We start from the raw sequence: 15,337 nt of genomic DNA, 5'->3' as shown, positions 1-15,337 counted from the left end.
CACATCCAAAACCAAACTGGCCACTCTTCTTGATTTATTTTCTGTCTATGATATCACCATCCTGGTTGCCATGATCCCTTCCTCCTTCACTTGCTGTCTACAGTTAACACGTCTTTTGACCTTCTCATTTCTTACTCTGCCCCTGCTCTACTTCCAAACTCATTTTCTCTCACCTGGACAACTTCAACAGCTTTCTCATTAGGCTTCCTGTATCCAGCTTTTTTGGGACCCTACTCCTATCACCACTCCATGTCTTCCCATAGATTATATCAATGCTCCATGAAAGACATTTTAATGATTATACATCACTCGTAAGCCAACGCGCAGACTCCTTAAAAAGCTGTCAAGGACCTGCAGGAAGTGATCTTTGTTCATCTATCCAGCTCCATCTCTTTGACTACCCACAGACATGATGATCTTTTAGTTCTTAGAAAGTTCACTCTGCTCCCCTGGGCTTTCACACATGCTGGTCTTTCTGTGGGTTACCTTGCCTTTGTGCTTCCTTTACTTCCTACCCCTTCCTTTATCCAGGATAGCACTCACTCATACATTGTGCATGAGTACATTCATGATGGTATCAGAGGAAATATCATTTCTCCAAGGGACCTTCCCAACACTGCATGTGGGCTATAGGCTCCTCCTGGTGGGCCTGCCTATACCTTTGTTTTCATGTTACTATTCTAAGGTTCCATTGCAATTGTTTTTTCATCCAAATTCTATCTTAGACTGTAAGCTCCAAGGGGAAGGGAGCTATGTTTCTAACTTGCTATTTGTCGTATTTTTATGGCTCAGAACATGGTATTTGCTCACTAAATATTTGAGAAATTAAACAGTGCAAGAGAAAGAAAGAAACAGTAAAAGATATACAATTATTAAATATTTTAATTGACTGCAACAGAGAATGATAGTTTTCATACCAAAAGATGGGAGAAGAGATATTTTCACTGCTATTTATTTCCAAAGTAGGATTTGTTTGTAGGGCATCATCATGATCTAAAAATGTAGAGCAGAAATGCCAAAAAAATTTATTCAATTTCTTCTTGTGGATTTGTTTCTACCATTCCTTGGAAGCCCACAGAGATTACAGCATTTTATTGAATAGTTCTCCCTCTTTGGAAACTAGCTGTACCCACAAAATTGTCTCCTACTCAACCATAATTGTGTCATGCCAGGAAAACTGCTCTTTGTTCTCTCTTTAAGTGTGTATGTCTCATTTGAGGACAAGGCTGTGTGTTATTCCCTGTCATTGCCCAGAGTGTATGACAAAGTTACTCACAAACATGCTTGCCACAGTGATCTGATTGGGGCAAACACTTTCTCCTCCACAGCAGCATAGATAGAACACGCTTGTTCCAGAGCAGTAACAGATATCCTGGTCATTTCTGTCTAGTATCTTTGATATTCCCTACTCCCCCCACCCCTGGGGAGACAAGTAATTCATTTCCAGCCTTCCCAACCCATCTCATTCTGTCTGTTGAGTCAGCCGGGTGAAGGAAACCAGTAGAACCATGTTCCAAAGAGTTAAAGAAACCAATGACGAACAGAAATTGAGTTTGCAGAATGGCAGATAAAGAAGGAAATAACTTGCTGAAACAATGAAACTTCCTCTGCTTATGAGATTAGAGAGCTGGCTGAAATCGATTGGAACCGATATGGCCAACTGGAATCTGTACAGAATGAGCTTGCTAATGTCACAGCCTGAATTTTTAACCACGTGTTTCCCACTAACTTCCCTTGAATTTCCACATGTGACCCTTGAGATAGCATGCAGACATAAGTGCACATGTCCAAGGACTTTCCAGCCCTCCCCTTTCCTTCTACCAATCACCTGTTAATCTCAGAACCCCCCCCCCCCCCCCAACCTTTTCTAAAAAAATACTGCTTCAAAAGCCAGAACAAAAAGACAGATTTGAGCTTGACACTCCTGTCTCCCTGTGAGTCAATTTGCAATAAAAACATTTCCTTTTCTCAAAATCCAGTGCCATAGTATTGGCTTCTAGTGCATTGAGCAGCATGCTCCCATTTGCTCGAGGATACTAGGATCACAGAAGAAACAGACCCCAAAGTCAATTATCGCTCTTCCCAGTCACTGGGAATGAAGGCTGTGCCCTACATCCTTTAGGTTTCCTTAAGGGCCATGGGTTTTCTCTTCCTTCCCATGATGTGGCTTCTATCAATATCCATTATCTTCCATGGATTGCACTGCCAGATGTCCTTAGGCACAGGGCTGAGGTGTGAGACATTGCTTATCTTGTTGCTTAGCTACACCTTATATATACACACAGAATGCAAAATTCTCAAGGGATGAATAACCCAAGTGCTACAAAGACTGCCCTGAGTCTTCCCTATTTCCCCCATAGAGCAGCTGCCTTCAGGGGACAGACAGAGAAGGCTGCCATCACGCAAGGCTGACATATCATGTGTGAGGACATATGGGAACCACATTTTCTCATATTACTTCTTCAAAAATGAATTAAAGTGCTCTATAAAACATACATCTTTGTGACAACAAAACTGACATGTGAACAGAGATTCTTGTAAGGAATGGCTTCAGAGGAACCAGCAGTGTTGAAGGGTGTGTGTAAATGGAATTCACAGTCAAAAAAGCTAACAGAGAGGGCCCAGCACCTCTCCTGGCGTTTACACTCACTGAAAGCGAGAACACTTTGGATGCATTTCAAAGACGGAAGTGTTTACAAGCATAAGCATTATGAGACATACGATGCAGAATTTGGAGGTATGTGCCTTCTAAATATCCTCTCTGCCAAGTTTTTGCCACTTTTAATTTAATCTAATATTGAAAAGCTTCATTAGCTTAGGGTCTTTTGCACTTGGAAATTTTGGTTCCCCCAAAAATATTTTTTCACCTAACAATGGAATAATACCTCCAGCTCTTAGGAGTTAGCACCACTATCTACTGAGTATTATCTTGGACACTGTACCAGAGACAATGCTGAAAAGCCAGGCAAGATCTCCACACCTGTAAAGCTGACGATTTTATTGGAGTGAGAAGGCCCCAAGTAAATCAGTGGACAACAGTTAAAGATACAAATAGAATACTAATATTACAACAAGGTGGGATATAATTACTTTAGGCCTTAATGGTGAAACAACTGGTGTTTGCAGGAGTTCAGAGGAAAAGTGAGAGTTTGTTTCAGCTGGGGTGTTCAGACAGGCTTCATAGAGGAGATGAAAGATGAACTGGACCTGGTGCAAGGAGAGGATCAGAAAAAATGGGAAGAGAGTAAAATATTCTAGCTGGAAGGTAATTGTTTACAATCAAAGTCTGAAAGGACAAAGCCAGTCACATGGCATGGGACAAAGAAGCTGTGCTGAAATAACAGAGAGAGACAAGAAAGATCTTAACATTCTTTCTTCAACTCCCTCTTCAAGTAGCACTTATAACAGCGTTTATCTCCCATCTTCATTCAATTAAATTATGGAGAACCCCTTTTTTTCTTCTAAAAAGTGCAAAGACAATGCATAACAAGAATCTTCAGAGATATATTTGAAAGTCTGATTTTTGAAATTTGTACCAACTGCACAATGCTACTGTGGTTAATTAATTACAAATCATTTATTTTTATTTCTGGATACTAATGTGTAATTTGAAACCAGGATAAGAGTTGTATATTATTTGTTTTTCAAGTTTGCATATAGCATTCATTTTAAAGTAAGTTTTTCTAAGCTATGTGTAGGTACAAATAAAGCAATTTACATTACCGCTCTTGTCCTGCAGTGTCCCACAGCTGAAGATGCACTTTAAATGCTTTCCCTGAAGATCCATTTGGTCCTTGTGTATTATAAACCTGAAATATATAATGTTCATTAGTTGAGGTTGCTTTGGATTTTGTCAACACTCAAATTCTCTGGGTTCACTCAGCATGTTTTTTCTCAATTACTATAATCAAAGTTCATAGTGCAGAATAAATATTTGCTCTATTTTTTTCCAGAATTATCACATGTACTCTCACTTTTAAATGTCAAGTGCAAGTATGATTTTCAACACAGTTTAGGCATATTGCAAACTTAAATTAGACGCCTTCTGTCATTTTCTCATGAGGCAGCAAACATCAGATTTAGGACCCAAGTTCTAGGTTCAAATACAAACTCTTCATTTAACCTCTTTGAGGCTTATTTTCTTATCTCTAAATAGAGATCCGACCACTTCCTACTTTATAGTTACTTCAAACTGCAAAATTTAGTGAAATCACAGATGTTAAAGCATTTTTAAAACAGTAAAGTGTTTTATAAATACACAAATATCCTTTACTGAAAAACAGACTTTCAAAATGCACAGAATGTCTCAATAAGTTGACACAGGATATTTTAAGCCTTTCTTCACTAGTCATTTAGTCAAAGGTTCTTTTTAGGTAAGTTTAAATTTTTTTTTAAAATTCTGGCCTTTTTATTGTTGAAGGAAAGCCTAAAACATTTAATATTTACTCAGTTATCTTAGGTATAGCTTAGTGAATATGTTTTAAAGGGAAAATTTCCAAGGACATGTACCCCTATAAAGGAAAGGATGGAAGGCAGGAAAACACTGAATGGGTTATTAGGGAGTTTGCTAAGCCCACAGGACCATGTACTGACTTTCAGATAAGGTCCAGCACATTATAAGAAACATGATTCAACTTGCCAGGCAATGGCTTCCAACTACCATTCTTTTGTTTTCTTCCCCAGTTCTCAAGGAATAAGTAGATTTGTGACATCAACTGGAAGCCACAGCCATTTGGCAATCAAGAATACCCAGGGTGGCAGTAAATCTGGCTGAGCTTCTGTGCCTATGCTACACATCTCACATGTCACAATATCCTTATTCCTGTCAATAGCGTCTAGCATAGGAGAAGGAAGTGGTTGTGATTCTCACTTAAACTCCCTTATCTTGGAAAATAGCATGATTGGTCTCACATTCTGTTCATAAGAAGCCAGTGATTGATGGCTGAGTCTACACATAAATAAAAATGCAGCAAGAACTTACAAAGCTCATGTTCCAGATATTTGCCAATCATACTTTCAACTTCTTTCTTAAGAGTGGGGAAATGATCACTTGCTCTTATTGAGGAATTTAACTCAGATCAGAGTTAATGTTTTTAGATTCTAATAATTCAAGTTTTGAAAGATGTCTTAAGAATTCATGGAAAACACACATACAAATCTGTAAAATATTGACTTGGGTTGCCTTGTGTAATTTGGGAGACGAGAGAGTGCCACTTAATATTTTTTTAAGAAAAATGTTATTTATATCTGAAAAGTAGTAAATAATATTCTAAAATAAAGTAATAGGTTATGAATTTCATGTGACAAAAGACAGACTCGAATGCAATCAACATAGCTTCTGGATTCTTATTTTATATAGGGGGATGGATGACAAGTACGATTAAAAACTCACCACACGTTTTTCCCGAAAGTCTATTCCTACTGTAGTGATGAATTTGGGATTGAATTTATTGTCTGTGTATCTGTAAAGAAATGTTGTCTTCCCCACCCCTGAATCTCCGAGGGCCAGGAGTTTGATCAGATAATCATAGTCTCCATCGGTCATAGTGATGGTCTTGGTCGGTCTGTATAAGAGAGGGAAAAAAAGTGTTATGATTAAAGTTGATTTTCCTTTGCCTTATATCAAAATACAACACAAATTCAATTTTCAGGGTTAAAAAGTCTAATACCTCTATTCTGCCATATTCAAAATTAACTTGATCAAAGCAGCTTTTGGGGTGAAGGTACGTCTAGTATTTCACTGGGTACAAATCTTTTTACATCACAACATCTAATATGGAAAAATATGCAAAATACCAGTTGCCACAGTATATTAGTCTGTTCTCATGCTGCTGTAAAGAACTGCCTGAGACTTGGTAGTTTATAAAGGAAAGATGTTTGACTTACAGTTCCACAGTTGCACATGGCTAGGGAGGCCTCAAAAAACTTATAATCATGGCAGAAGGAATCTCTTAACAGGTGGCAGGAGAGAGAATGAGAGCTGAGCAAAAGGTGAAGCCCCTTGTAAAATCATCAGATCTTGTGCGAACTCACTCACATTCATGAGAACAGCATGAGTAGCATGAGGATAACTGCTCTCATGATTAAATTACCTCTCACTGCGTCGTTCCCCCAACACAAGGGGATTACAGGAACTACAATTCAAGGTAAGATTTGGGTAGGGACACAGTCAAACCATATCACACAGCCATAGTAGAACTTAAAGTAAAAAGTCATAGACTTGTGTTTTAAAACCAGCGCAGTTGGGATTAAGAGGATGGTATTAGGAAGAGAAGAGAGTCACAGGGGACAGAAAACCCAGTCCAAGACGATGTAGATATCCTAGAGAGAGACAGCACTTATAGGCAGATAATGGAAGAAAAAGGCAGAGGGATCTATTTTGCATCTAAACATGCAGGATAAGCCTTCTATATAATTTTTACACAAATCATTCCCTTTTAATTAAAAAAATTTAACAACTGGAATGAAAACCTTTAAACCTGTACTGGCAACACCAAGAATACCAGGACATGTATTTGAATGACACAATTACCTGCTTGGTGAAATATCCACTCTTGAGTTGAGCAAAATAATTTACTGTTTGGTACAACTGCCTGAATCATGGGTTATATTAATAGAAATGGGCTTGTCATATATGTAAAGGAAGGCCTATGAAGATTTTCTAGAATGCAAAGGTTTATCTCATTATTATGTGAGAAGGAGGAATACTTCCCCACCTCTGAAGATCCATAAAATGCTGTATTCTTTAAGCATTCTGGGGTAATTAAAATTAAATGTCAACAACAGCCTATTCTATGGACATGATATGGTTAGGCTTTGTGTCCTCACCCAAATCTCATCTTGAATTGTAATCCCCATAATACCCACATGTCAAGGGAGAGATCAGGTGGAGGTAAATGAATCATGGGGGTGGTTTCCCCAAGCTGTTCTCATGATAGTCAGTGAGTTCTTACAAGATTTGATAGTTTTATAAGGGGCCATTCCCCCTTTGCTATCTCCCTTTCTCCTGCTGCTTTGTGAAGAAGGGGCCTTGCTTTCCCTTTGCCTTCCACCATGATTGTAAGTTTCCTGAGGCCTCCTTCGCCACGCTGAACTGTTTTTTAATTAAACCTCTTTCCTTTATAAATTACCTATTCTTGGGCAGTTCTTTATAGCAGTATAAAATGGACTAACACAGGAAATATCTAAAATTACTAGATAATTCTAATAACTTTTTATGTGTAAAAAAATTGTACAAGTTCACGTAAAATAATTAAAACAATTTTTATATTGATACTTTAGTCATCAATCAAAACCAAAAAGTTTTCTGTCTTTGGATAAATAGTGATGAAGAATAGAATGAAGTACTCATCAAATAATTCAGGATCATTATATCATTTGGAATATTTGCAACTTTTTATATCATACTTTATGATGAATGTATGTTTCTTTAATGCATTAATGCTTTCTGAGGTCGGATGTTTTGAAAGTTGCCAATTCATACTTTTGCTCTAAAGCTTTCCTGCCATATAACACACTATCTTCACTAGTACAACTCTCTGGATGGATTTTTGCTGATCATGGATATTCTCTTCAAAAAAAAAAAAGATCTAGATAAAACATAATCATTTCTTAGGAAGAGACCCATAGCACCCATCAAGAATAGTCTTTCTTAATAAAATGATACACATCTCAACTATTGCCATGAAATTCTTGGAAAATGTCTATATTGTGTGACTGCCTAGAATGGACTGGTTCTGAGTTTCTCAGTTTCTCCAAAAAAAAAAAAAAATGTTTTTTGAGACAGAGTCTTACTCTGTCATCCAAGGGAAAGCACAGTGGCATTATCAGGGCTCACTGTAGCGTCAACCTTCCCTGGCTCAGATGATCTTCCCAACTCAGCCTTCCTGGCAGCTGGGACTACAGACACATGCCTCCATACCTGGTTTCATATATATATATATATATATGTGTGTGTGTGTGTGTGTGTGTGTGTGTGTGTGTGTGTATATACATGTGTATATATATATATGTGTGTATATATATGCACATTATAAATAAATGTACATATATACATAATATATATATATATATTATGTGTGTGTGTGTGTGTGTGTGTGTGTGTGTGTGTGTGTGTGTGTATTTTTGGTACAAATGGGGTTTCACTATTTTGCCCAGGCTGGTTTCAAACTCCTGGACTCAGGCAATCCACCCCATTTGGCTTCCCAAAGTGCTGGGATTACAGACATGAGTCATCATGCCTAGCCAGTTCTAAATATTTTACCAGGACTGTGTTGTTGAATATGGTGCTGCTCTTATTCTTAGTTGCTGCTCTTAGTCAACACAAATGGGTAGCTAGAGGAGTTTCCTGCCAAAGTAGTATGATTTTCCCCCATACTTAATGTCTGTTATCGCCATTACTCTACCTTTTTCTCTCTTCCCCTAAACTTGCTCATGTAAAACTATTTTGGAGGGTGATAATGTTTGTAATATCACTAGTAGAATTGGATGAAACTTGTAATTCTCAGAAAAGAGACAGTGCTTAAATTTATTCTAAGATATTAGTAACTAAAGCTAAATTCTTCCCTAGGCAAAAGCCTTAATTTTTTGAGTAGAGTTTTGGGGTGAGGATGTGAACTTGAAGCCACTGGATTCCATGGCTTCCTGAAGAAATGAAAAGAACAGAGTCTATAAGACACATTTGCATACTTTAAATTTTGCTTAAGGTTAGCTGTTTTTTGTTTTTGTTTTTTGCAAATGTGTGTGTGTGCCCGACAGTCTCAAGAAATGCTAAGTCATGAGCAAATCTAGTTAAATATCTTCAATAAATAGTGTTAGGCCCAAAGATGAAAATTTTAAAAATGGAAGGTCTAGTCTAGCTTCTGACAAGATATGAATTTGCTTAAAAGTGAAATAAGGATGTGAGAAAATACAATGTAATTTTGCAAGATAGAATGATTAATTGATAAATGAGTCAAATCCTTGTTGTGCTTTCAATTCAAACAGAACAGTATCTTCTTGGACTACAGGGACCCAAGAAGACTGCAGAAGAAACATTTGAATTTAACCTTATAGCATGGAGGGAAATTAGACATGAGGAGAGGAGGTACAGGACCATGGCATGGGAGATTACTTCCCGTTTGTAGAATGAGACTATTACCACTTACCAACTACATGACCTATCATATTTTCCTGACTGGCAGCCAGATTGTTCTCTGCTGTTTGTACATAAAACTGCCTGGGGCAATACTGGTGCTGCCTCCTAGTCAAAGTCTAAACCAGAGTGAAAAGTCCAGGCTAACACATCAATTCCTCTAAGTAAAGATGGTGAACACTTTGTGACACTTAAATGAAAAATCTGTATTTAGTGTCTCTAATAGGCTATTTGACATATTAAGTTAGGTATGAGATAGTTCACTTCTAAGTTCCTTTCAAAAATGAATTTTCTTATTTTTTATATGACTACTTTCCTGTCTCTCTCTCTCTCTCTACACACACACACACACACACACACACATACACACACACACACACACACACACACACACACACACACGTAGTATTTGGTTCAGCTCCTCTTTTTATTATTATGTGATTTTTTTGAGTCCTAAAATCACATAGCCTCAATATTCTATTGTTGGCTGTTGGTATGGCAAATATGACACTATAAAAAAAAATCTTTGGCAAACTTTCCTAGAACCGGGCTAAAAAAATGATGCGGAAAAGATCAAAAGGCTGACAAGTTTCACAGTATTGTTTATTCCTGCACAATGACTGATGGTCTTGCTGGTTCTTGGTTCTGGGGATATAAAAGGGTAGAAAAGGCCAGAAGATTGCAGTGTTTCAGGAAATGCTTCACACACAGTCCTTATCATGGTGTGACCAGCTGTACCACAAGAGCCGGAAGGAATTTTAGATACAGAGGAACCCTTTCATGGGTAGTCAAGTGGCTAAAAAGAGTAGGGAAAATAACTGAAATGTACCACATCCATGAGTCTCTGTTTAATGAAGAATCTTAAAGGTAGGAAGGGACCCAAGTAAACAGGTGGTCTAGCCCCTCAGTTTTTGGATGAGAAGTTACATGCAGAGAAGTCATGTGATTTGTGAGAGTGACAACTAGATTCGAATGGAGGAGAATCCAAGAGTATTATTATTATTTAAAATACAAAATGAGCTAGATAGAAACAAAGTAGGAATGTTTTCATTTTATATGGGAAGGGAATTTTATCCTAGATATAGACAGAAACAGAATTTCCATAGCTAGAATATCTCAAACCAAGTTACCCATGGATTCACTCTTCCCCACTCTAACTCTCAGCTCCCATAATTTTTGTTTAATGTAAGTTCCATTAGCATGAAACTTGATCTCTTTTGTCTATTGCTGGATCCACAAGCTCATCTCAGTGACTGCCATATAGAAGGAACTCAATACATATTTGTTGAGTGTATAAATTTACTTAAGCTATTCATAGCCATGTAAATGTCATGATTAATGAAATTAATGTCATGAGCCATTTGTGGAAGTGGCATCCATCCAAGTACAAGAACTTGGATTCTTTTTTTTTTTTTTTTTTTTTTTTTTGAGATGGAGTCTTGCTCTGTTGCCCAGGGAAATGCAGTGGCGTGATCTTAGGTTCACCACAACTTCTGCCTCCTGGGTTCAAGCTATTCTCCTGCTTCAGCCTCCTGAGTAGCTGGGACTACAGGTGCGCACTATCATGCCCAGCTACTTTTTGTATTTTTAGTAGAGATGGCATTTCACTATGTTGGCTGGGCTGGTCTCAAACTCCTGACCTCGTGATCCACCTGCCTCAGCCTCCCATAGTGCTGATCTACAGGCGTGAGCCACCGTACCTGGCTGGATTTTCCCTTCTTATCAGTGAAGTGAGTGTTTAGGTGAAAGGATCACTGTAGGGCTTTCCAAGTATAGCTCCCTGAGCTCATTTTTCTATCTTAAGTTTCACAAGAGTACAAAACCTTCTCAAAATAGAATATTTATATCTTCAGAGGAATAGTTTCAAATAACACGAGAAAAGACAAAGCACAGAGAAACTGCACTTAAAAGTGAGATTTGTGCTGGCAGAGAGTACATAAAAGCTGTCAATTGAATAGGTCAGGGCTCAGAGAACTGGGCTTCTCTGTATATGCATCCATTTGCCATCTAATATACCCTCATCACCACATCTTATTTGCATGGCATTTTGCATGGCTCTGAGGATATACTCCTTCCTCCCCAGTGGGGAGCTTGACAAATGCTACAGTTACATGTTGATGTAACATTTGGAATTACCCACGCAAACTTCAGTGCTTTTTGCCAGTTCACTGGATAACAATCTCAAGAATGCCCTGACAAGCTATAAACTTGGGACTTTAACGTGTTAAATTAGTAGAAACTAACTTAATATTCTTAAGGCACTATGGAAAGCTCAAAACAGTAGGCAGATAAGGTATCAGTGATATTTCTTTGCATTCAGTGTACAGGGTTTCAACAAAATAAAGCTGTCAAGCACAAGATAAGCAGATGTTTAATATTTACTCATTTATCTTCATTTGATTGGCTTGTGTCAGGCTTTAGTAGGTACATTTTTAGATCTAGAACTCTCATAGCAAGCACCTCACGTTTGAATGATAGTCTGAGGGTGGTTTCCACAAACTGACCTTGAAATATTAGTTCCCGTAACCACATTTATGTTCTGAAGGTTAGAATTAAATTAATGGATGGCTCATCTACTCTAGGGACCTGTAGACTACCAAGAGAACAAAAGGCATGTTTCTGAGGGAAGGGGAAGTTTCTTTAGTGTACTTTTTAGCATTTTGTTCTATTAGGAAGGCAGTTAATTTTTTATTTCAACTCTTCTTAAGAACTAAAATTAATTGATGAATGCTCATATGAAAGATTTCAGATCAAATTAAAAATGTAAATTAACATCAACCAAAAAATTACTTTTTCTCTAAATGACATATTTTCCTTTGGCTTAGTTTAGCTGCATCTTTTGAAACTATACAAATATTTTTTCATGTTTTATTTTGGAAAATTTCAAACATATACTAAATTTGAGAGAATAGTATAATCAAACACTCAGCTTCTAAATTATCAGTATATGGCCAGTCCTCTTTCATCTGTCCTATAAATCTCCATATACCAGATTACTTTGAAGCAAATATCAGATATCATAAATTTTTTCAATAAATAATTCAATACATCTATGTAGAACAAGATCACTCAACCTTACCACTATTGGCATGGTGTGTATCTATAGAGAAAGTTATTAAGTTGGCTTTTTAAGACTTAGATAGGATAAACAATAAAGAGGATATCACCACTGATTCCACAAAAATGCAAACTACCATCAAAGATTACTACAAACACGTCTATGCACATAAACCAGTACATCTGAAAGAAATGGATAAGTTCCTGGACATTTGCACTCTCCCAAGACTAAACCAGGAAGAAATTAAAACCCTGAACAGACCAATAACAAGGGCTAAAGTTGAGGCAGCAATTAATAATCTGACAACGGAAAAAAAGTCCAGGTCCAGATGGGTTCACAGCCGAATTCTACCAGACGCACAAAGAGGAGCTGGTACCACTCCTTCTGAAACTATTCAAAATGATACAAAAAGAGGGAATCTTCCCTAACTCATTTTATGAGACCAACATCATCCTGATACCAAAACCCAGCAGAGACTCAACAAAAAAAGAAAACTTCAGGCCAATATCTATGATGAACATCAACATAAAAATCTTCAATAAAATACTGGCAAACCGATTGCAATAGCACATCAAAAAGCTTATTCATCACAATCAAGTAGGCTTCATCTCATATAGAACCAAAAGAGAGTCCACATAGCCAATACAATCCTGAGCAAAAAGAACAAAGCTGGAGGCATCATGCTGCCTGATTTCAAACTATACTACAAGTATACAGTAATCAAAACAGCATGGTACTGGTACCAAAACAGAGATATAGATGGATGGAACAGAACAGAGGCTTCAAAAGCCAACTCCACACATCTACAACCATCTGATCTTTGACAAACATGACAAAAACAAGCAATGGGGAAAGGATTCCCTGTGTAATAAAGTGTGTTGGGAAAATTGGTGCAGAAAGCAGAAACTGGACCCCTTCCTGACACCTTACACTAAAATTAACTCCGGATGGATTAAAGATTTAAACATAAGACCTAACACCATAAAACCCTAGAAGAAAGCCTAGGCAAAACCATTCAGGACGTGGGCATAGGCAAGGACTTCATGATTAAAACACCAAAAGCAATGGCAACAAAAGCCAAAATAGACAAATCGGACCTAATTAAACTCCAGAGCTTCTGTACAGCAAAATAAATAATCATTAGAGTGAACCGGTAACCAACAGAATGGGAAAAAATTTTTGCAATCTACCCATCTGACAAAGGGCTAATATCAAGAATCAACAAAGAACTAAAACAAATTTACAAGAAAAAAACAAGCAAACCCATTCAACAGTGGGCAAAGGATATAAACAGACACTTTTCAAAAGAAGACATATATGAGGCCAACAAACATATGAAAAAATGCTCATCATCGCTGGTCATTAGAGAAATTCAAATCAAAACCACATTGTGATATCACCTCATGCCAGTTAGAACAGCGATCATTAAGAAATCTGGAGACAACAGATGCTGGAGAGGATGTGGAGAAACAGGAACACTTTTACACTGTTGGTGGGAATGTAAATTAATTCAACCATTGTGGAAGACAGTGTGGTGGTTCCTTAAGGATCTAGAAACAGAAATTCCATTTGACCCAGCATTCCCATTACTGGGTATATATCCAAAGGATTATAAATCATTCTGTTATAAAGACACATGCATATGTATGTTCATTGCAGCACTGTTTACAATAGCAAAGACCTGGAACCAACCCAAATGCCCATCAATGATATACTGGACAAAGAAAATGTGGCACATATACACCATGGAATACTATGCAGCCATAAAAAAAACGATGAGTTTGTGGCCTTTGTAGGGACATGGATAAACCTGGAAACCATTATTTTCAGCAAATTGACACAAGAACAGAAAATCAAACATCACATGTTCTCAGTCATAGGCTACTATTTTTACTAATAATATAGCCTAGTTCATTAATCCTATTTTCTACCACCATTCACTTTTTGCTTAGAATATCCTGTCTAGCGCTACTCTATCTTCTAAATTCAATTACACCCACAGTTCTACTGTCCATGAGTTCTTGCACTTCTCCAGTTTTACTCCAGTTTCTATACCCTTACCAAAAAACAAGTGCTATGGGGTCAATTTCTAGGGGACCTTGAAAATCTGGACATAAAGTTGCTAAAACCCAAATTTGCTCAAGGAGCATTCTTGCTGGGAACTCTGACACTTGTCAATAATGTTTTATAATCAGTGTTGGGAAAGGACTTTTCCCTAATCTAAGACATTCTGCCTGAATTTAATGTGCTTTTAAATCACTGTTTACTAATATTGATCCATTCAGATCAATGCTTGTCATGCATTTCCCTGCTACAAATGATTACAACTCAGCAGGACCTGAACCAGCACAAAGCTATTTTGTCCCCAGGTGTAGAACAATACTGACAAATATTGCAAATGGATTCCATCTGAGAACAACATGAAAGCAAAGGGCTAGTATAATCTCTGAACCTCACATATACCCATGGATAGAAAGCAAATCCCTAATTAATATGTGCTTTAAAACACTGTTTTGCAGACAAGACCCAACCTCAGAGTAAGTTAATACAATTTAGGATTTTGTCTTCAGATGAGTAAATGATCAGGAGAAACAAGACAGTACTATACAAAGTTGCTGTTTCAGATTCAGAGATGCTTTTGTGAGGGCTTGTGTTTATGGGCTATAAGTAATTGAGAAACATTTTAAAATGCTGATAGCCTAAGATATCTCTTAATAAAAATAGACAGTTTCGTTTATGACCAGCCAGGTGAACATGGTGAAACTCGTCTCTACTAAAAATTCAAAAATTAGTTGGGCGTGGTAGCGCGTGCCTGTAATCTCAGCTACTTGGGAGGCTGAGCAGGAGAATCACTTAAACCTGGCAGGCAGAGGTTGCAGTGAGCTGAGATCTTGTGATTGCATTCCAGCCTGGGCAACAAGAGAGAAACTTCGTCTCAAAACAACACAAATCAACCCGAAAACAGAGTTTAGAATGTGACATCCTTCCTGGAAACATAAATGTGTGTGATACCAAAGTGTGCCCAGGGTTATGCTGAGGGTTAGGTGTACTGGGTCTTTCTTGCATTGCCATAAAGAAATACCTGAGACTGGGCATTTTATAAAGAAAAGAGGTTTAATTGGCTCCTGGTTCTGCAGGGTTTACAG

The 15,337-nt window shown here is 37.6% G+C and overlaps 1 protein-coding gene across 2 annotated transcripts in view; it reads right to left on the bottom strand.

Moving 5' to 3' along the window:
- RAB27B (RAB27B, member RAS oncogene family) overlaps positions 1-15,337 on the bottom strand; it is a 179,368-nt gene that overhangs the window by 7,069 nt on the left and 156,962 nt on the right. For both annotated transcript variants that reach the window (XM_032293572.1, XM_032293573.1), the window contains 2 exons: positions 5,393-5,564; positions 3,724-3,809 (listed from right to left, as the gene is read on the bottom strand). In XM_032293572.1, coding sequence (XP_032149463.1) covers positions 3,724-3,809; positions 5,393-5,545 — 239 coding nt within the window. In that variant the 5' untranslated portion in view covers positions 5,546-5,564. The remainder of the gene's footprint in view (positions 1-3,723; positions 3,810-5,392; positions 5,565-15,337) is intronic.

Source organism: Sapajus apella, unplaced genomic scaffold (assembly GCF_009761245.1).
Source record: "Sapajus apella isolate SASKATOON/1434 unplaced genomic scaffold, GSC_monkey_1.0 scaffold30, whole genome shotgun sequence".
Lineage (NCBI taxonomy): Eukaryota > Metazoa > Chordata > Mammalia > Primates > Cebidae > Sapajus > Sapajus apella.
Note: the sequence above shows the minus strand (reverse complement) of the source record. Positions and strands in the feature narration are given on the sequence as shown.